Source organism: Sciurus vulgaris, assembly GCF_902686455.1.
Source record: "Sciurus vulgaris genome assembly, chromosome: 5".
Classification (NCBI taxonomy): Eukaryota; Metazoa; Chordata; class Mammalia; order Rodentia; family Sciuridae; genus Sciurus; species Sciurus vulgaris.
The window spans coordinates 177,668,982-177,689,851 of NC_136465.1; the positions used below are offsets into that span (position 1 = coordinate 177,668,982).

The 20,870-nt window shown below is 63.7% G+C and overlaps 1 protein-coding gene across 16 annotated transcripts in view; it reads left to right on the forward strand.

The window, feature by feature from the left end:
- Window positions 1–19,291, forward strand: part of LOC306662667 (uncharacterized protein) — a 60,379-nt gene extending 41,088 nt beyond the window's left edge. For 6 of the 16 annotated variants that reach the window (XR_013764176.1, XR_013764177.1, XR_013764178.1 and 3 more), the window contains 2 exons: window positions 6,606–6,692; window positions 16,033–19,291. Coding sequence is in view for 8 of the 16 variants with exons in the window: in XM_079142592.1 (XP_078998718.1) it covers window positions 1,886–2,073; window positions 6,606–6,692; window positions 16,033–16,081; window positions 16,174–16,287 (438 nt within the window). In the remaining 8 variants the exon portion in view is untranslated. Of the gene's footprint in view, window positions 1–1,885; window positions 2,074–6,605; window positions 6,693–13,959; window positions 15,478–16,032 lie in introns of those variants that run through there. The other 10 variants (XM_079142592.1, XM_079142593.1, XM_079142594.1 and 7 more) reach the window with 10 other exon arrangements.
- The last annotated feature ends 1,579 nt before the right edge of the window (window positions 19,292–20,870 follow it).

Here is a 20,870-nt window from a genome sequence, read left to right on the forward strand (position 1 = left end):
TCCCAGGGCCCCCCGCCAGGCGCCGCTCCTCGCCAGTCCTGTGTAGGATACATCTGCTGCAGCAGCCACGCCAGAGCCCCACCTCCTGTCCCCATCCCCATGGAAACCACGGGGGCGGGCTGCATTTGGCCCGCTGACTGGTTTCCATTAGAGCGGCCTGCTTTCCTGGAGCCCTGCCCCTGAGGTTCAAGGCTGCCCCTGGGGGTTTCTTCCCACAGCAACTGAGCACCAGTCAGTCCGTGCCAGGAAACCCAAGGTCTGGGTCCCCGCTGGCCACCCTCCCGGGGAGTGTGATGGGCTCCAGTCTCCCATGCAGGTCCTCCTAGTACTGGAGGAGCCGAGGCCTCTGTCCCTTCCCGCTGGTCTTCGTCAGACCAGCAGCTGCTGCAGCCCTGCTGTCTTGGACTGAGGCCTGGGTTCTGGGCGCCCATCCCAGCCGTAGAGTCACAGGGGACCTTGGACAAGCCCCTTCCTTTTCCTGGGCCTTGGTCTACCCGTCATAAGGGTTTGAACAGTTTCTTGACTTCCTTGAAATGCCAGGAAGGAAGGAAGGAAGGACGAGGAGCGGTACCCATACCAGCCCTCCCGGATTTTCGGGACGGCGGGTGGTTTGGGGGAGGAGTGGAACGTGACTGGCGCTGCTTGTCTGGGAGGCGGGACCCACGGATGCTCGCCACGGCGGGCCTGGCTCTGCGGGCAGTCGGGCCTGGGGAGCTGTGCCCGCGGCATCGCTGGCATCTGTGTGGCCCTGACAGGACTGGGACTCCATGAGCGAGGCCTTGGCCGTGCTGGCCGTGGAACCCAGGGCTCTGGAGACCGGCTGGCCTGGGAGGTTGCCAGAGGTCAGACATGGGCAGAGATCGCCATCCAGCATCCGGGATCCAGCCAGCCGTCCCTGGGGAGCGCGGGAAGTGCTGCCGCGTGGCTGGCTCTAGAACCTAGCGAGGGTCGCCTGGGGCGCGTCCTCGGCAGCCTATGTGCCGGTGGCAGGTCACCCTGCTCCAACTCTGGGGAGCACAGTGGGGAGCACTGCAGAGATAGGTGTTGGCACGGTCCCTGGGCCTGGCCTTCAGATGGCTGATGTGTCCCCTCCCACAGAGCCTTAGCTCCCGCCTGCAGTGGCCTAACGTTGCAGGCGCTGGTCTCTGCCGGGTCCTGGGAGCCGGCCCCACCCCGCCACGCGTCAGCTCACGCACGAGGAGCAGAGCCTGGGCAGCGGGCCCTCTCCACAGCAGAGTGGCCGTGGCACTCTGTGGTTCGGGCAGGTCACTGCCTCCCGTGGCCTCAGTGGTCTCACCTGTGAAGCAGGAGTGACCCTGGCCTCTGGGGTTTGTGTGAGAGCCAGGTGGAGGAGGGTCAGGAAAGGATAGGTGGCAGGAGACACCTTGGAATGGCACCGCCCAGGACTCGAGGTGAAGGAAGCAGGCCGCCATCCCAGAGCATCGCGGGTCCCTGGGGGAAGACGCGCCCAGCAGCCGAGTGCAGTTGTCTTGTCCTTTGCCGCTGCCGAGGGACCTAGTCCACGCTGCCATACCTGCCTTCTGCTGAGGCCACCCAGGTTTGTTGACCCGTCCCAGTGGCCTGGGGAGCCACTGAGGGACTCTGGGGACGTCACCCCAGCTCGAAGGCATGACGGTTTTCTTTGGTGGGGGTGGTGGCAGGATGCATCCTGGCGCCACCAACCTGCCACACCCCCACTACCAGTGGAAGTGGCGGAGGGAGCGAGCTGGCACGAGCAGCAGGATGCAGCCTGGCCAGGCTGAATCCAGACACCAGGAGACGGGGGCAGCACAGATGAGGGACGGCGCCCCAGGGCAGCAGGAGGACGAGGCAGGAGCTCCAGTGCCCAGATGATGACCAGACGTGGTGTGGTGATTTTTGGCAGGTGGGCCTGCTGTATGGCACCCTCCACCTTTTGGTCCCCTGCATCCCGGAAACCCATGTGGGGGAGGCCAGGAGGCCAGCGGGTGCTGCCCAGCACCCTAGCTCTGCTTCGTCTCCTGGGGACAAGCCCCGAGCGGGCTGGGCAGAAGACGCAGTGAAGAGGACAGCGCTCCTGTGTGTGGCTCTGAGGTCTGTTACCTGAGTGTCACCAGCCCTGCCTTGCGGATGGGGGAGCTGAGGGCCGGAGGCCGCGCAGGTCTCGAAGGCGGACTCTGAGCAGGCAGGCCGCCGTCTGAGCCCTGGCCTTTTCCTCTGCCCACAACTGTGTGAGGAGTCTCCAGAGGGCAGGGTCTGGGGGCCAGCCACCTAGAGCCAGTGTGGGGCAGAGCACTGGTGGCAGGTGCCACAGGGCAGGTCCCTGCCCGCCTCCCATCTCCCACCTGGATGAGGGCCCCATCCTGCTCCTGGCTGAAGGCCGGTCTCCGCAGTGGGCCCTCGAGGCCCCAGCCCTCTCCCTCCATAGCTCCTTGCCTGCTCTCCCAAGCATGCAGCTCCCCTAAGCCTCCCACCCACCCCAGTGCCCTGGGCATACAGCTCTGAGCCGGGTGGCCAGTTCCCCTGTGTGTCTGCCCTGGGAGCCTCGGGCAGGATGGCCAGCGCCACCTCAGAGCCACAGGGCCTGGCGCTGGCCTGTCTGGGAACACTCAGCTGTGTTTTATGAGTGGATGAAATGGGAGAACAGGCCATGGTGCCGCCATTGTGTCCCCTCCCCCAGGGCCAACCTGGGCTCGTGAGGCCACGGACAGGCCAAGCAGTCATGCGGGGGGGACGTCCTGTGGCTGGGAGGACCCAGAGCAGTGTCTCTGGGGCCTTGGCCTGCAAGCGTTGGAGTGTTGAGGCTAGCTGCGTAGCGGGGATGCTGTGGAAGGGGGTGCCTTCTCATGCTGCTAGGGGGGAGCAGCACATGGTCTGCAGCTTGGGCCAAATCCCATTCACAGGTTGCCATGCGCCGCCTGGCGCAGCCCATGGTCCTCTTCCTGGGGGAAGACCTCTCGCTGTCCTCCCTGTGCTATCAGAGGCTGGTTCCTGCCAGCCCAGCCCCTCCCGTGGGACCACAGCCCCTGGTCCCTCGCCTTCCATCAGTCACCTTCCAGGGTCTGTGTTCCACGAGGATCTGTCACCAGCTGCTAAGGTCCAGGTGGCTTCTTCAGGCTGTGTGAGAACTCAGTGAGCTCATGACTGGCCTGTGGGCCAGGGCTGCGTGGTCTTGGGCCAGTCCCTGTCTTGCCCTGAGCCCTCCCCTCTGGCCATAGCAGGTCTCTGGAGAGTTCTCAGGCCCAGGCGCAGAGCAGCTGCTTCAGGCCTGACCATGTTCCTGGGCTTGGCCTTGAGACCCCACTTGTGGGACTCCCCGAGGAGCAGGGAGAGGTTTGTGCATGCAGCTGGAGAGGTGTCCACCCAGCGCTGCCCCGTCCAGTGTGAAGACCTAGAAGCAACCGCCCGCTCTCCCGGCAGAGGTGACGAGTGGTGCTCATGCAGCTGTCCAGCATGGCACACCGGGCATGGAACACTTCCAAGGCGGGTGGAGGCACGTGCGTCCTCAGGCACAGGTCCCTCCTGGGTGTGACAGTGTGCTGTGCGCCAGGCTGGGCAGGGGAGGCCCAGCCATTGCCTGTTTCCTTGTGTCCTCGGTTCCCGGAGTCTTGCTTAGTGAGCACCCGTTCTCCTGTGGTGGGGGGTGGCCGGAGGGAAACAGACCCAGTATCACCACCTGTCCTCCCAAGGAGCGCCATGGACGGAATGTGCAGGAGGTCCTGGGCTGGGTGGGGAGCTCCACCCTCGGCCTTCTGCCTGTGAACTAGGTCCAGGGGCCCCACAAGGCTGGCTTCCGGAGCACAGCGGCCATGCAGCTGGGGACAGGACCCACCTCACTGGCCTCCTTCCTGCCGCTCCAACGTTGCATCAGGTCTGCATGTGACATCCTGGAGAAAGCAGGGCTCGGTTTCCTTGCTGCCATAGAACCAGGCCGTTGTTTTGCCATTACAGATGGCACATCATCCGTGACGCGCTAAGTGGAGCCTTCTGGGCGGGTGGCTGTATGACGGTGGCTTGCTGCTCCAGACAGCCCTGGATGTTACAGGTGGCCACCCTGAGGGAGAACCTACTGTGTGCACAGGCAGTTGTTGGATCCTGCCTGCCTGTCTCCCACCTTTGCTGCAGATGTCAGTGACCCCTCTGAATTCACAAAACCGGAGCTCTGACAGGCGGGTTCCCAGGCCACACAGCCTGGAGGATTCTGCTTGGCCTGCTTGGCTACAGATTCTGCCTCCTCTCCGAGACCCTCAGGCTGACTGGGGTCTGCACGTGCCTTGCCTTAACACCTTGAACCGCCAAAGTCCCTCCTGGAGTTGTTTTGGCCCCAATCAAATGGCTGAGCTGGGGACATGGTCCTGGTTTGTGTGTCTGCCAGACACAGGAGTCCCGGAGGATGTGGCCAGCCCATTCCTGACCTGGGACTTGCTCCCTACAAGGCCCTGGGCATCTGACAGTGTCACCAAAGCTGGTCCTTGTCCTTTCTGTGGCATTTGCCCACATGAATCAAGGGTGCTCGTGGGACTTACCTTGCAGGGAGAAGGTTCCTCCTGCATGTGACCCCTGAGGGAGCAAGCTTGGCACTGGGACACAGGTGTACAAGGCAAGACTGAGTTCTCGCGGTCTCTGCACCATGGTCTGAGCTCATGGCTCGGCCAGTACGGAGATCCTACTGGGCTCCAAGCCTCCCGGCCCCAGGCCTGGCCTCAGAAGTGTCCACCCAGCTCCCGCCTGCGGCCCTTGAGCCTGTGTCCCCAAGCTGGCCTTGCAGCTCTTTTCAGACTCCTCTAGTCATGAGCCCAGGCTAGCGTCCCTCATCTATATGAAAGGCTGGGGAGGAATCTCTGCACGCACAAGCCTGTGGTGACTTCTCATGTGTCCCCAAAGTGCCGCTGACCACTGAGCCCCACCGTGCCCGGGCATGGAGCATGCTTCATTTCTGACCCTGTGTGTAAACCCAAGGAGGGGACGTGTCCCATTATGCAGATGAAGAGACTGAAGTCCAGAGAGAGGAAAGGGCTGGTCCAGCTGAGACGGGAGCGTAAGGGCCCCATTGGGCCACTCTGCGGATGGACCCAGGGATGCTGTGAGCAGGGCCGAGGACTAGGCCGGTTGGCGCCGGATGGGCCTCCAGGACTCCTGCATAGCCCGGAGCTGGGTCAGCCGGATGCGGTGCCAGCCTGGACGGGCCACAGACTGTGAGGATGGCCTGGTTGGCTCCGTCACAGAGGCGACCGCAGCACAGGAGCGGCTCAGAGAGGAACGGCTCAGGATCCTCGGGAGGCGAGGAGCTCCTGCGTCAGGCATTCCCGCCGCGCCAGCCCGGGCTCCCCTCCCCGCAGCCCTCCGGGTGGACACGTCTCGGGACTGCCAGGCGATCAGACTCCCCAGGCTCCTTCCGCCCTCAGAGATGTGCTGTCTTGGTTCTGCGGACGAGGAGAGGGCTGGGCTGGGGGCTTGCTCCAGGCACCACCCCTGAAGTCCTGGGCCCACGCGTGTCCATGGGGAGCCCTCAATGGGTCCCTCCAGCCTCAGGCTTCACCACTCCTACCAAACCAACTCAGGGAGTCTGGAGACATTGCCCCAAGGAGGGTGGCATGAGCTAGTTGGCTCAGGGACCAATGACCCCACCACACCCGCTCTGCTCCTCTCACAACCCTGGGCCTGTCGGCAGGAGGATGGACCCCAGTCCTCAGGGGACAGGGTCTAGGAAATGCCATGCTCCGGAGGGGGCTGACCCCAGCCAGCTGGCCAAGCCTTCTTATAACCAGGGTCCACAGACCTCTGCCCAGTTCAGAGAGTGGGAGAGAAGCAGCAGGTGCCATCCAGAGGCCTCAGCCCAAGGTGTGCAGGCGGGGAGGGAGTGTCATGGCCTTGGGCCTCGGTGTCTGCAGCCCGTCCTGGTCTGCCCCTCTCTGGCTTACAGTGATCACTCAAGTGACCATTGTGAAAGATCCAGAGTCCCATTTGCACATCTCAAACCTCAAATATCAGATATTCCAGGAGTGAGGAGGGTGGGGGGCGCAGGCTGTGCTGGTCCAGGACGCGTGCTGTGTAAGGGGGTCCCTGCCCCAGAGCTCCCAGGCTTGGGGGCACAGGCAGTGAAGACGTGAACTGATTTTGAGGGACCCACAGCCTACTGTGAGAGCTAGGAAGGCCCCTGACACAGGAGGGCTCCCCAAGGAGGTGACCTCGAGGACGGAAGGAAGAGGGTTTGTAATGGGGGAACTCGGCACCAGCAGCGGCGCCAGGCTGGGTCTGCAGTGAGGTGGGAGGGGCGTCCCCGAGCAACGCCCCAGAGTGACCGTGCTCAGCCACGAGCAGCCCCCAAGTCCCAGGAGGGCATGCTGGTCCAGGACTGGGCTGCTGGGAGCCAGCGTGGGTTTGCTGTGGAGTATGGGTCAGGCAGGGCCAGGCCAAGTCCAGCGTGGCTTTCCACGGGGTCCTCTGTCTCCTTGTGGAACCTCTAATATCTGGGTCTCTGGGTTCTCTGCACAGCCAGGGAAGGGGTGCCATCTGTACATGACTGGGGGTAAAAGGGGGCAGGACACCCAACTGACCCTGCCCCAGTCTTGTCCTGAGCCACCAGACCTGCCGAGCTGACACCCGGGTCTCCTTGTGTCTTACAGAACGTGGCCTATCCCCGAGTACCACCCAGGAAGTGAGAAGCACCCGGGAAGAAGGACCGTTGAAGACCATCCAGCACCATGGCCCATGTAGCTGCGTCCTTGACCCCGGCTGGCGGGGAGGGGCCTACTCTGGCTAGAAGCTTCCTGGAGCTGGGCGGCCTGGTGGGGAGGGACTCTGCACGTCATTCCGCCTGGCCCCAGCCGGTGAGGAGACCTTCCCCTGGGGCAGGAGGGATGGAACAGTGCCAAGGGTTCCCTGGCCTGCCGTGTGGCCGTCCTGTGGCCAGCGACGTCCCCATCCTGCCTCCTTGAAGCAGATGGAATTGGACAGGGATCTGGTGCCCTGGGGGAGGACAGGGAGCGCTGGGTTGTTGGTGCCGAGGCTCTTCTGAGCTCGCTCAGGTGACCACCACCTGCAGCCTGGCCACGCAGCAGGCACGCCACCCCCGCCCACCTCCCAGGTCCTGAGCCTCAGTTTACCCTTCTGCGGGTTAGGCAGCGTGCCTCCTGGGAGCACTGGGGTTGCTGCTGGAGCTCGCCGCGTCTGTGACCTCTGTGCAGGAGCCCAGCCAGCCTTGTAGTCTCCAAGAGCAGGCAGGACCTGGTGACCCACAGAAAGCCACACCGACGCCTGGCCTGGCCTCCCTCTCAGATGGACCTCAGCAGGTCTTGGTACCCCAGCAGCCCCACCTCTGTGGCAGCGTGGCCTTGGGTCAAGAGGGCTGTCCATGCGGCCTGGCCAGCGAGGACACAGGATGGTGGCCAGATGGGAAGAGGTTACCACTTGGAGGCCTCAGGGCCCATGTGGCTCCCCACGATGGCCCTGGGTCCTGGGCACATCACCTGGACAGGGCAGGGTGAGCCGCCTGCTAGAGGCCTGTGTTGACCGTGTTGCCGGACCTCCAGGCTCCACGTGCAGGTCCATCCTCAGCATCCCAGACCCAGGCTTGGCCCCGTGCGGCTCTTGCCAGCCTTAGGGACTTGTGGGAGTGGCCGGCTGCGGGAGGGACTAAGCCACAGCACCAGGGCCAGACCCCTGGTCCCATCTCCCTCCCACGTCACTGCTCTCGGCTGGGGGGGGCACAGCCCTTCCCTGGAATTCAATTTCTCGTTTGTAGAAAGGACATTTGGACCTCCTGTCTCCCTCCAAAGCATCAGTAGGGAACAGGGAGCCAGAGTGGCCGGGCCAGCGCCCGGCCCTGCTCTCAGCTAGCCAGGCCTCGCCCTGCACTTGTGGTGATGAAGCCTCACCCTCACCCGTCACACGGGAAGAAGGGAGTGGAGGTGTTGCTCGCCGAGCCGCTTAGAACAGCACGGGCAGTGTAGGAAGATGGCAGGTGACGGAGGACACTGGGGCAAAGGGAAACTGAAGGACGGCCCAGAACCTCTCATTTGGTAGAGTTCAGCTCTGAGCTTCCTAGCAGCCAAAGCAAAAAGGGAGACCTTCCTTGCTGTAAATGACATTTGGGGAGGACTGACATCAGTGGTGGTGTTCAGAGGGAGGGGCCGGTGCCAAGCCCCTCAGGTCCCACAGGTCCAGCCCCACCAGGGAAAGAAGGGAAGGGGTTTGCCTGTGCCCAGTGGGTCTGCTCGGCTGCCTGCCCCCAGCAGTGTCACAGCCGGTCCCTCACCCTAGAGGGCAGTCGTCCTCCCAGCTCAGCCTGACTTTGAATTGCATCTCTTTAGTCCCCAGATTAAAGACCTCCTTGCGGCCATCCCCTGCTGCAGACTGGTGCATCTTGGGAAGGGTGGACCCAGGAAACCACGTTTGAGCCCATGATTGGATAGTCACTAGACAAGATGGCTCCTGGGCTGTGCCAGGCCTCACGGGGACTAGGGCAGGGAGGGCCAGCCAACAGGGCACGAAGGAGGGAGGTCACCGCACACACCCAGGGCCCCCAAGCCTGACCGCACATCTCTCTCCTCCAGATCTCGGCCCCTCCCCCCGGCGGCTCCAGGCGAAGCCCGCGGCTGGAGGCCCCTCAGCTCAGGTCAGTGCAGCCCTTGGAATGCTGATGTGAGTCAGGGTCCCCCAGCACGCCACCGCCTGAAGCTGGACACGTCTGTGACGCACTTGTACGCAGCTTCACGGCCACCGGGACACCTGAGGTGTGGGCTCCTCACGTACAACAGGGTCTCATGGCTGGTTCCTGGCAGCCTCTCCATAGCTGAGGGGCCAGGGTCTCAGGATGTCAAGGGCTCGCCCGTCTCACTCAGGAAACTGGACTGGCACCATCTTCTAAGCCCTGGTCACTGTGAGGGCTCTGTGATGGCCAGGGCAGCCCAGGGGGACCAGTGACCGCAGGGCAGGTGGCCCTTCAGCAGTGCTGCTTGGGACTCTGTGGGCTAAGGTCTCCGCCTGCCTCTCTGGCATGTCTGCCTTTGGGCTGTGACGGGGGACCTACCACACTTGGGGTCGGCCATGCCAGGCTGCTCCTGGCTGTGCCCACACCAGCCCGCAGGCACAAACCATAGGGCCGCTTGGGGAATTGGTGGCCGTGGGGATCAGGCCAAGACGGGCATCCTCACCCCACCGGGGACGTCCTTCCACTGCACCTCTGAGGCTGCAGAGAGGAGCCAGGCTGCCCGCGCATGCTGGAGCAGTAGCGTCTGGGCCCAGGACCCCGGTGCCATCCGGGCCTCTGTGTGCACGAGCCAGGCTTGCCCACCAGGCTCTGGAAGCTGCCCCAGGCCTCTGTGTGTGCATGCAGGGCCAGGCCACCAGCTGGCACCCAACGGCGCAGGATGCAGGGGAGAGGGAGGAGGTGGTGCGCAGAGGATGGGGCGGGCCTCTCCTCATCCGGGCAGAGCTTGCCAGTGCTGGTCCAGGGCACTCCTGTTGCCTCCACCCCCGCCTGTCGTTCCGGAGGCCAAGACTTGGGGGTGGGAACAGCCAGCTTCTTGCCTGCAGCCTTGGGGACTCTGGGGTACCTGCTTGGACTGGAGGAGCCCTGAAGGTTTAGGGGGACAGTGACTCGCTTGGCAGGGTTTCCTTTTTAACTGGCTGGAAATTGCTCTCCTGAAGTCTATCCAGACTTGGCTCAGGACGAGGGAGAGCGGGGCAGGCAGCCCCACTACTCAGCACTCCCGGGGCCCCAGCTGCAGTGTCCCCAGCCATGCCCGTGGCATCCACCACAAGGCCTGCCCACACTCCGTGGCCAACAGCAGGAGTAGAGCCAAAGCACAGCTGTGGCCATGGGGCCACCCAGTGCCTGGGGCCGGCAGGTTTCCTGAGGGAATTGGCCCCATCTCCTGGTGCCCGGCCTCTCTGGCGTCCTGGGCCTCAGGAGTTGCTGCAGATGTGAGGGCTCAGAAACCAAGGCTTGGGGCCCAGCAGGTGGACCTGACGCCACAATGGAACCATGTGGAAAAGCCACCCCTGGCACTCGAGGCTAACCAGGGTCTGACACCCACAGTGGAGAGTGGCCCTGGGTGGACCCAGCAACTCACTAACCACAGACCTTCACACCTGGGGGTGCAGGGGGCGTGGCAGCTGCCTCAGGAGGCCAGGTCGGGCTGGGGAGGAACAGGGCTTCGCTTGGGCAGCAGGAGCCCGGTGCTCTGTGTGTACCCTTGGAATACCTGCCCCTGCTCCCCGCCTCCCTGCGAAACGTCCTCCGGCTCCTCCCGGAGGTCCTGAGTCTCGCTAGCTGGACTTCCTGTGCCACAGCCCAGGCAGACCAGCTGGGTGGATGAGGTGCCCGGGGGAGATGCACCTGGGGCAGAGACAGGGCAACCACGCCTGTAAGAACGAAGGGAGGCTGGGCACGTGGCGCACGCCTGTGATCCCAGCCGCTTGGGAGGCTGAGGCAGGAGGATTGCAAGTTCAGAGTCAGCTTCAGTGACTTAGCAAGAACCTGTCCCTAAATAAAATATAAAATGGCTGCGGGTGTGACTCAGTGGTTAAGAGCCCCTGGGTTCAACACCCAGTACCAAAAAAAAAAAAAATCCCAGGGACTCCCTTCCAGCTCTACTCTTGCTCTTTGACACGGACCCTGCCCTGGCTCTGCGCTCGCTGGTCCCTGCCAGAGGCCCAAATCCTCAGGTGTGTGAGTGGCGGCTGCCCCGGCCTGGTCCTCCGGTGAGGGCCCTGCCGTTGGCCTCAGTCTGCTTGCCTGTCAAGTGGGTTGCTCTCCATCCCAGCTTTTCACTCTGCACAGGCCATGAGTGGGTGACAAGGAGGCCAGACCCAGAGTCCTGTGTGTCTCTACTCTGCATCTGGGGTTCTAATTAAGATTTGGAGACACATGGAGACCAGGGGTGAAGAGGCAGGGACAAGAAGTCAGACCCTGGGTTCCTCCCTGAGGAGGGTCTGTGGGCCTTCTCTGAGTGCCCCGTCTGCCAGGCTGTGCCCTGGATGGGCTTCAGAGCAGTGTCTTTTTGGCCAGAGGCCAGCAGAGGGGACAGAGCAGTAGTGGGTGGTTACTTGGGAAGTGGCTGGTGTTGGGTGCGGCTGGGCACAGTAGACCCAAACCACATGGACAGGCCTCACACTACCCTGGGGCTGGAGCGGCAGGAGGCAGTGGGGGTGGTGCGGCCACCCATCCCAGAGTGGCCCTCCCAGCATCTATCGATGGCCACTGGGGTAACTGTCTCTTCCTGGCATGATCAGCCCTGCTGGCTGCCCTAGGGTCTGTCAGCATCAGGGGGCAGTTCCTGCCAGGCCCAGGTGGTCCCTGGAGTACAGGCCAGCATGGAGGCTGCCTCGACCTAGGCCAACAGGACGCACGCTGAGTCTAAGGCAAAGGAGGACTTCCAATGCAGGCGTGCAGGCTGGGGAGGCCGCACTGACCATGCCGGCAGATCCACTGTAATGTGGCTGAGCCCTTGGGCAGGTGCCCTAGCCCCCAGGACCACCCAGAGCCTCTTGAACTTGGTAACAAGCCATCGGAAACCCTGGAAGGCCAGGAACTTGGCAGGAGGAAGGTTCCAGAAAGGGCCTGCCTGACCTACTCCCTCTGGCCAGGCCATCGAGAGCCGTTTCCGGAGTGATGCTCCTCCCTTGCCCGCCACCCCGCCCTCTGCCTTTGGCTGCCTTTGTCTTCCAAGGGCTCCACAAAATGGCTGCCACGGCCCTCCGCCATTTTGTAACTGAGGCGGGCAGTGTCCGCGGGAGGAGAGAAGGGAGGGAGGGAGACCCTGTCTCTGCCTGCCCTGGTGGCCTGGAGAGAGCCCAACACCAGCCCCGCCTGCCTGGTCTTGGCCATGGCCACCCCAGTCTTGGCACAGCCACTTGGCAGGGCGGCCTGGGAGTCCTGGCCCCTCACCCAGCCCTGCCAGCCCCTGGCCACCCCAGAGGCAGGCTGCACAGAGCCGGGGGGCCGGGTCCCTAAAGCCATGCTCTCAGGGGCAGTCCTCAGCAGTGGCGAGTGGATGGTTCTGGAAACGACGTTTACCAGGCAGAGGGGGGCTCCCCCAGGTGGTGTTAGCAGGGGCAGGTTTGTTTCAGGACCCACTAGGGGTGGGGAGCAGTGCCCTCTGGTCCCCACCTGCCCTCTCATAATTGCTGACCTGGTGAGACATGATGCCCAATGCTGGGGTCCCACGGTGGTCAGTCAGGCCACTGGCTTGGGGCAGACTCTGCCCATCTTGGGGAACATGCCTGGGCTTCCTGGAGAAGGCAATCCCTGGGCTGCCGAGTCCTAGAATAGGGACAGCGGGGTGAGCTGTCCCCCCAGACCACCACCTTCTACCGCCTCCCCTGCAGGGCTCTCGCGTCCAGCAGCAGCTCGCCAGGCAAGTCCTCGGCCTCCTCCTGGCTTTCTTCTCTTGTGTGTTGATCCTGGGACTTCTTAGTACCCAGTGAAACAGGAGTTGGGCTGGGATGTGGAGATGCAGGACAGGCCCAGGAGGCCTCCAGCAGCAGCCAGGGAGGCTGGAAAGGGCAGCATATGGGAGGCCTGGCTCCTTTTTGTGTTGGGAGGAGGGGGTACTAGGGATTTAACCCAGGGACAATTGACCACTGAGTTACATCCCTGGCTCTTTTTACTAAGTTGTTTAGGGCCTCCCTAAATTGATGAGGCTGGCCTTAAACTTGTGATCCTCTTGTCTCAGCCTGTCCAGCTGCTGGGATTACAGGCATGTACCGTTGTGCCTGGCGAGACCTGGTTCTTAAAGGCATTTCTGGCCACCACCAAGAGTACTGTGAGCTCCCCAGCCTCCCAGGGTGGCAGGGAGCAGGCCACCATCCCTACTTCCCTGCGACTGTCAAAACAAGGTCCCTCAGAAGTGGGGGGAGTCCCCTGTGAAGTAGGGAAGGATGCCTGGAAAAAGTGCCCCAAAGGAGGGCACCCTGTCTGTGGGCAGCGTGGGGTGGTACCCACAGCCCCGTGTCCACCAAGCCCTTCCCAGGCTCCTGTCCTGCAGTTCCCAGGTGGAACATTCCATCACCACAAAGTGAGGCTTGCTCAGGCCCTGTCCTCCCTCCAGGGAGACCAGTTAGAATGGTGGACTCCACCTGGCCACCCAGCTGCCCAGACCAATGCTGTCCACATGTCAAACCAGACCTGGAGCCTCCTGGGCGATCAGGAGCCCCAGGCTGCCCCACGTAGGAGAGTTCCCCCGAGCAGGGGTAGCCCTGGAGGGGTGATGGAAGGGGTGTCCGCCACGGGCAGGCGGGCCTCACGCGGGGGCAGAGATGTGCCCCATGGAGTCTCTCCCGCAGCCCAGCCTCCCTGCCTTGGACTCAGAATGAGGCTTGAGGTGGGATTGTCTTCAGGGCGTGTGCATCTCTGAGGTTGATGGCTGCCGTGACTCAACACCAGGCACGGCTCCTGTGCAGGAGAGGGCTCTGCACTCTCCCCTGCCCCCTTTGGACACCAGGCAAAGACACTGGCTTGACCCTGGGGCGTGGACAAGGGGCTTCCCTGGCAGCCACCAAGGGCCCTGGTAGCTGAGGCAGAGACTGCCCCCAGATCCCACTGCCAGGTCTACTCGGGCCTCCCAGCCATGGCCAGGTCCCTAGCTCCCCACGTGCCACCCAACCCTCATGGGCTTCTAAAACCCACGCGAGCAGCTATGAGCAACAGGGCTCAGCCTTTGTAGGTGTGGGCATGTGGCCACAGCAGGCCTGGCCCACACCTGGGAGGTGAGCCAGCCCTGCCGGTGAGCCCGGAGGCCTCGGGCACAGGGAGCTCCGTGGGGAGGCTCTGCATTGGGAGACCCTGTTCCCTGGCTGTCTTGGGAGCAGGGCGGGCAGGGCGCTAGGGAGAACCAGGCTGGGGCTGCAGATGGTCATGTGAGAAAGGCAGGCCTGGGGTCTGACCTGGGGTGCCCTTCTCTGCCTGCATTGGGTGCTGAGGGCCGGGGAGCATGGGAACGAAGAAGTCCAGATTCCAGTCCAGTCTCACCACTTGGCCCCGTGGCGAGCCCTTGGGGCCCTCGAGGCCAGAGCACAGGCCGGCTCGCCTGGCATTTTTATGTCCGGGCCTCTTTGCATTATTTGTTATTTTGCATGTTTCACGTGAAGACGCAGCTTGGGACAGAGGGTTGCCCTTTTAAAGTGCTCTGCTGGCCTCATCCTGGTCCCAGGCGGATGGGCGCACAGTGGGTGTGGCCACCTCAGGGTGTGCCCTCCCTGGCCCTCCAGAGCAGCAGAGCTGCCGGTGCGCGCCTCCTGACTGCCCGGGCCGCCTCCCGCCTGGCCCCAATGCTGCCCCTCCCGCCCCCTTCCCAGATGCCATTGTCGGCCTGGCTTACTGAGCAGAGACACTGGCCGCTTTATGGGAGAAACCTAATCGGGGAGGCCGGAGTGGGGGGCTGCCGGAGGGGGTCGGGTCTGCTCCGGGTGGCCCTGAGCCAAGCCTGAGGTGACTTCAGGGTGACACCGTCTGTCTGCCTCATTCGCTCCAGACGTCCTCCCAGCCCTGAAAGGGCCACCTGCCCACAAGGCCTCAGGCGCACCTGTCCCAGCCCCCGCCCAGCCTGCCCAGCTCCCTGCCCACGGGCAGACCCTGCAGGCCCGGGCGGGGCCTGAGAGCTGGCAGCTGGCAGATGGCAGGGTGTCTGCCGACCGCTCGCTCCCAGGCCACTCCTCTCAAGGGGCGCTCTGCACGCCACACCGCCCACCCACCCGGCCCTCCCCCAGGCTCGTGCAGGACCCTCGGGTCTGTCTCGGGCCATTTCCTGGCATCCTCCTGAGAAAGCGGAAGTCTCTGGTCCCCTTCAGGCCTGAGGCCAATGGCCACACCCAGGCTGTCGGGCGGACAGGCCCTGCAAATCCCAACCCTGACCCCAGACCTGGAACCCGGGCCTTTGCCCACTCATTCAGATTGACTCCAGCGACATGTCACAGACCAGTGACAGAGATCCTGCCTCTGCCCCAGAACTGCGGTGTCAGCTAAGAGTCACGGGACCCTGTGTGAGCCTGGTGGGGCCGGGCAGTGCAGGGAGCCCTCTGGGGGCAGCCGACACACAGCTGAGCTCTACGAGGAGTGCGCCCCCGCAGGCCCTGCCTGTCGGCCTCCCTACCTGAAGCCCAAGAGGGAAGGCCAAGCGCACCGAGCAGCACAGGGCCAGTGGGAAGGAGCAGGGGGAGGCTGGCACACCTGGCAGATGGACAGGCCAGGGCACAGGCCGGGAGGCGGGGAGGGAGCCGGGCTGCAGGGGCGTGTTGGGAGAAGCAGGGGCACACAGAGCGTGTGAGCCTCAATGGACAGCCTGGCTGGCTGGGAGCGCAGGCTGGGCTGGTGCTCCAGCAGAGGTGGGCACCCCACCTCCACGTCCTCCCTGGACCCTCAGTAACCGCATGGCCTGATCTTCCTGTCATCCTTGGCCGGGGACACCCAGGCCCAGAGAAGCCACCTGGCTTGAAGTCCCTGGGCCGGCCTGTGGCAGGGCTGTGCAGACCCCAGTGGGCGCACCGTCGTCCCAGGTACAGGCCCGCAGCCTGCCGCTGCCCAGCCCCTCCCTTCCTGCTTGGGTTCATCTCAGCACCTTCCCTCCCATGCTGGCCCTGTGAGGGCGCTTTGGCCGGAGTGGCCAGAGGGAGGGGCAGCAGTTCCGTCCGTGAGCAGGCCCTCTCGGGTCCTCAGGCCCCACTGCCAGACCCATCCGGAAGCCCTTCCCAGGGCTCTGGCTCCCAGGGGCCACTGCCGGCACCTGTGAAGGGGGATTTAAGTCCCCTCCAGGGTCCAGCTGAGTGCCGCAGGCCAGGCGCACAGTAGGCCAGCACAAGTTTGTCCCTTCCCTGGCGTCTGACCTGTGCGTGGGCAGTGCCTCCAGGTGAGAGGCCGGCTCGGGTCAGTGGGGTGAGGCTCCAGGAGGAGCCCAGCAGGAGGCACTCCTCCAGAGGCCAAGGGGTGGTGCCCGGGCAGCTGCTCCTGTCCACGCAGGCCTTCTTCCAGCAAGCGGGCCTCCCAGCTGACCCACCTCATCTACCCATGATGCATTGTGACATGGTAACCTTTGACCCCGTTGGTATCTGCAGGTTCTCTCTGGCCTCCCCATCGGACCAGACGTGGCCGGAAGGATCCATGGTCAGCGCAGAGCATCAAGGAGGACACCCTGTCTCCTTCCCACCCTGAGGACGTACTGTCCACACAGTCACGTGCACCTGTCCATCCTGCAGGCTTGCCCAGCCTTGGGGGCCCTGGGGACAGGAGGTGCTGAGGTGGCCCCCTCTCTCTGCCCTTCCACTCAGCACTCTAGTGTGACCCTGGTACTCCCCAACCACCTCTCCTGACTTGAGGACCAACCCCAGATGCCACACAGGTGAGTCTAACTTGGAATGGGAAGAAAGGCCAGTGAGGGAAACTGAGTCATGTCTGCTGCTTCCAGACTGGGCTGGGGTCCAAGGGAGAGGACTTGAGCCAGGGCGTCTGTCTGTGTCCCCACTCTCTCACAGACATACTGGCCCTGGGGAGGACAGGCAAGGACAGAGCAGGTGTGAGGTGGCACCGTGTGTCGAGCTCTGCTTGCTCATTAAGAGCAGCCCACCTGGCGCCAGGCCACACCCGTAATCCCAGCTCCTCAGGCAGCTGAGGAGGGTTGCAGATTCAAGGCCAGCCTGCAGCCCTGTCGGAATAACAGATAAAAAGCCCCGGGGTGCAGCTCAGCAGCGCCCTCCCAGGTTCCATCCCCAGTACTGCAGAAAAATAAATAAAATAAGTAAGGCCTGGAAAATGACCAGACCCCGGGCTAGCTGCCGCATCAACCGCTTCTCAGTAAGAAAATCACAGCCTGGCCTGCCCAGGCTCACGTGGCCCTGCAGCAGCCGGTTCTCCCCAGCTACCCTGCCTGTAGTCCTGCCGAGAACCATCCTGAGGCAGGACTGGGGCTTAGCAGCCCCAAGAGGACCCAGGGCAAGGCGGGCCCTGCCACCTCCCCAGGCCGCTTCCCTGGGGTCCAGACGGAGGCAGTTGACAGGATCTCTAGTCCCTCATGGACGTTCAAGTGGGGCCCTGGGCTGGGAGCCAGTGTCCCCCCTGGTGACCAGGCTGACCACAGCCGGTTACCCTGGCTATTGGCTGGGCAGTGCCAAGATGCCCCCCAACTTCCTGCGTAGACTGCTCACCCTTGGACCACTTGGTCACTCTCCCCCCACCCCACCCCTGGGAGAAGGCTCAGGGACATCATGGTCCAGTCTGCCAGTCCAGGGGTGGAAGCTTGCGGCAGGGAGCAGTCCACCTACACTTCCTTCTGCCTTGAGGATCACAGTGTCTGCCCCCACGGGCCGGATGCCACCTGCCCAGGCCTCCTGGCTGCAGCCCCCAGCTCTGAGTAGAGTTCTGGACCTGAGCCCTGGTGCTGTTCATGTGGCTGGGGATCTGGGACTTGTTCTTGTGCCCTCCAGGGGAGGGGTAGTGTCAGGTGCCCGAGGCCTACCCAGAGAGCAGCTTCCACGCTCGCTGGGACTGACCAGAGCAGTGGCTGAGGCCAAGCCTGGAGCCTGAGAGCAAGCAGCCCGCCTTCCACAGAGAGCATGTCCACCTGGGGCCGGAGAGTCCACCACTGAGCCTCAGTTTCCTCATGTGAAGTGGGTTGGGAGGTCCCAGCCTCGCCAGGGCTGGGAGGATGGGTGGCATAACCTGGTGCCTGCCTGGAGGAGGCAGCCTGTCAGGAGGGACCTATAAGGGATCTGAAGCAGTTTTCAAGTCCACATGGACATCAGAGAGCTCAGAGCCATGGCACCACCTTCCTCGGCAGGAAGCAGAATATTCCAGCAGCTCTGCCACTATGAGCTGTGTGACCTTCTAAGGTCACACGACCTCCAGGCCTCAGCTTCCTCACCTGTGAGAAGGGGATCAGAAGTACTTGCTCCATTAGCCTCCCCACCAGGGTTCCTGGGGAAGGTAGTGGCCACACTGGTGGCTGTGGTCAGTGATGCACAAGGCCGTCTCTGCAAGCCCTGGGTAAGGAGAAGGGGCCCCTCCCTGTCCAGGGGAGGGTGCTGAGCCAGGGCACTGCCCCAGCCGAGGCCCTGGCTCTCAAGCACTGTTGGTGATGGCAGGAGGCAGGCCAAGGCCACGTGTGGCCAGGTGGACCCGCGGGGCACCCTCAGATACTTGGCCTTTGGCAAGTGACACCTTCCTCCCAGTGTCTCCAAGGCAAGAGGAATCCCTGGGGACATGTGGCCGCTCCCGTCGAAGGCAGTGATCCAGCTGCCTGTGACAAAAAGCCTCAGGCGTCCCCTCTGCGCTCCCCTGTCCCTCTGCTTGGTGGTCTCCTGCAGCCTCCTGTGCCTGGTGATGCTGGCAGCTGGACAAGAGGTCGCTCCAGAGCTCGGAGTCCCAGGCCCCCGCTGGAACCTGTGCCCTCAGCAGCGGGCCCTGACCTCCTCCCCAGCTCTCTTCCCCGCAGGAGGTGCCCCTGGAAACCGAAGTCTGACTCGGCGCCAAGACTGGCCGCCCTTTGGGGTGAGGTAGTAGGTTGTATAGTTTGGGGCTCTGCCCTGCTGTGGGTTAACTATACAATCTACTGTCTTTCCTGAAGCGGCTGTGATCTCTGCGATGGACGGGCGCCGGCCCCGGCGGGAGGGCCGCGGGGCGTGGGGCAGTGGCTGCCGGGCAGTGGGAGCTGGCGGCCTGGGTCTGTGCGCATGACCTTGGATGGGTCCCTCAGCCCACTCCTGGGTCTCTTTCCTCATCCATGAGATGGGACAAATGAGGATTGGAGGAGCTGCAGTGTGACCTGCCCAGGGCAGAGGGGCTCAGAGCAGACGCTGCCCGGCTCCTTGTCACACTGAGAGCTCTTGGCCCAGCCTCCCTCTCCAGCCCCACATTGGCCCAGGCTCAGGCCTCCCCACACAGGGTCCGGACTGCACCCTGGCTCCACCATCGCCAGCAGGGCACCCGCGGAGGTCGCCGTGGGCTGGCAGCTCAGACTTGGCAGGGTCGTGGGCAGTGAGCGTCAGCCTTGCCCGCCACCCCTTGCCTGGCGTGGGGCAGTCCGTCCAGCTCAGTGTCAGGCCGCCCCTGGGCAGTGGAAGGGAGGTCAAGTAGGGATTGGGTGGAGCATTCTTGGAGCACACCCCGGTGCCCACAGGCACGGCTTCAAGGTAGATAGGGGGACGGAGGCTGGAGGCTGGAGGCCCCTCCCTGACAAGGCACCTGTGTCCACGTTCCCTCCTGCCCTGCGCCTGCCCGGCCCTTCAGCTCTGGTGGCCATGCGTCACTGGGCAGGGCAGGGCTGGGCGTGGGGTGGCGAGGTGGGCAGGCCTCCTGCGGTGAGCTGGGGCGCCGGCGGGGTGAGGTAGTAGGTTGTGTGGTTTCAGGGCAGTGATGTTGCCCCTCAGAAGATAACTATACAACCTACTGCCTTCCCTGAGGAGCCCAGAGGCACGACCCGCAGGAGGGCACCCAGCTCGCAGGCCACACGGTGAGGGCAGCCTGAGCCACGGGTGGGCGGGGGCCGCACAGGGGCCCAGGATGTCAATAAAAGCTGTTCTGACCAGATTGGCCTTGACTCCTTCATTCCAGAAGCCCAGGACCGGGTGGTGGAGGACATGGCTCTGTCTATGGGGTCCCCAACAGGGAGCCTCCAGGGCACCGGGCTAGCCTGCCTGTGGTGTTCTGGAGACCCACCCCAGAGCCTTCCAGGCCCCCAGGCACGCGGACCCCAGCACACCTTCTCCCTGCACACACCCTTCTCCCTGCACACACCTCCTCCCTGCACACACCTTCTCCCTACACACACCCTTCTCCCTGCACACAACTCCTTGCACACACCTCCTCCCTGCACACACCCTCCTCCCTGCACACACCTCCTCCCTCCACACACCCTCCTCCCTGCACACAACTCCTTGCACACACCTCCTCCCTGCACACACCCTTCTCCCTGCACGCACCTCCTCCCTGCATGCACCTCCTCCCTGCACACACCCTTCTCTCTGCATGCACCTCCTCCCTGCACACATCCTCCTCCCTGCACACACCCTCCTCCCTGCACACACCTCCTCCCTGCACACACCCTTCTCTCTGCATGCACCTCCTCCTTGCACACACCCTCCTCCCTGCACGCACCTCCTCCCTGCACACACCCTTCTCTCTGCATGCACCTCCTCCCTGCACACACCCTCCTCCCTGCACGCACCTCCTCCCTGCACACACCCTCCTCCCTGCACGCAACTCCTTGCACACACCTCCTCCCTGCACACAACTCCTTGCACACACCTCCTCCCTGCACGCACCCTTCTCCCTGCACACACCCTTCTTGCACACACCTCCTCCCTGCACGCACCTCCTCCCTGCACACACCCTTCTCTCTGCATGCACCTCCTCCCTGCACACACCCTCCTCCCTGCACGCACTCTCCTCCCTGCGCACACCCTCCTCCCTGCACATACCTCCCTGCACACACCCTTCTCCCTGCACGCACCTCCTCCCTGCACACACCCTCCTCCCTGCACACAACTCCTTGCACACACCTCCTCCCTGCACACACCCTCCTCCCTGCACACACCCTTCTCCCTGCACACAACTCCTTGCACACACCTCCTCCCTGCACGCACCCTTCTCCCTGCACACACCTTTCTCCTTGCACACACCCTCCTCCCTGCACACACCTCCTCCCTGCACGCACCTCCTCCCTGCACACACCCTTCTCCCTGCACACAACTCCTTGCACACACCTCCTCCCTGCACGCACCCTTCTCCCTGCACACACCCTTCTCCCTGCACACAACTCCTTGCACACAACTCCTCCCTGCACGCACCTTCTCCCTGCATGCACCTCCTCCCTGCACACACCCTCCTCCCTGCACACAACTCCTCCCTGCACACACCTCCTCCCTGCATGCACCTCCTCCCTGCACGCACCTCCTCCCTG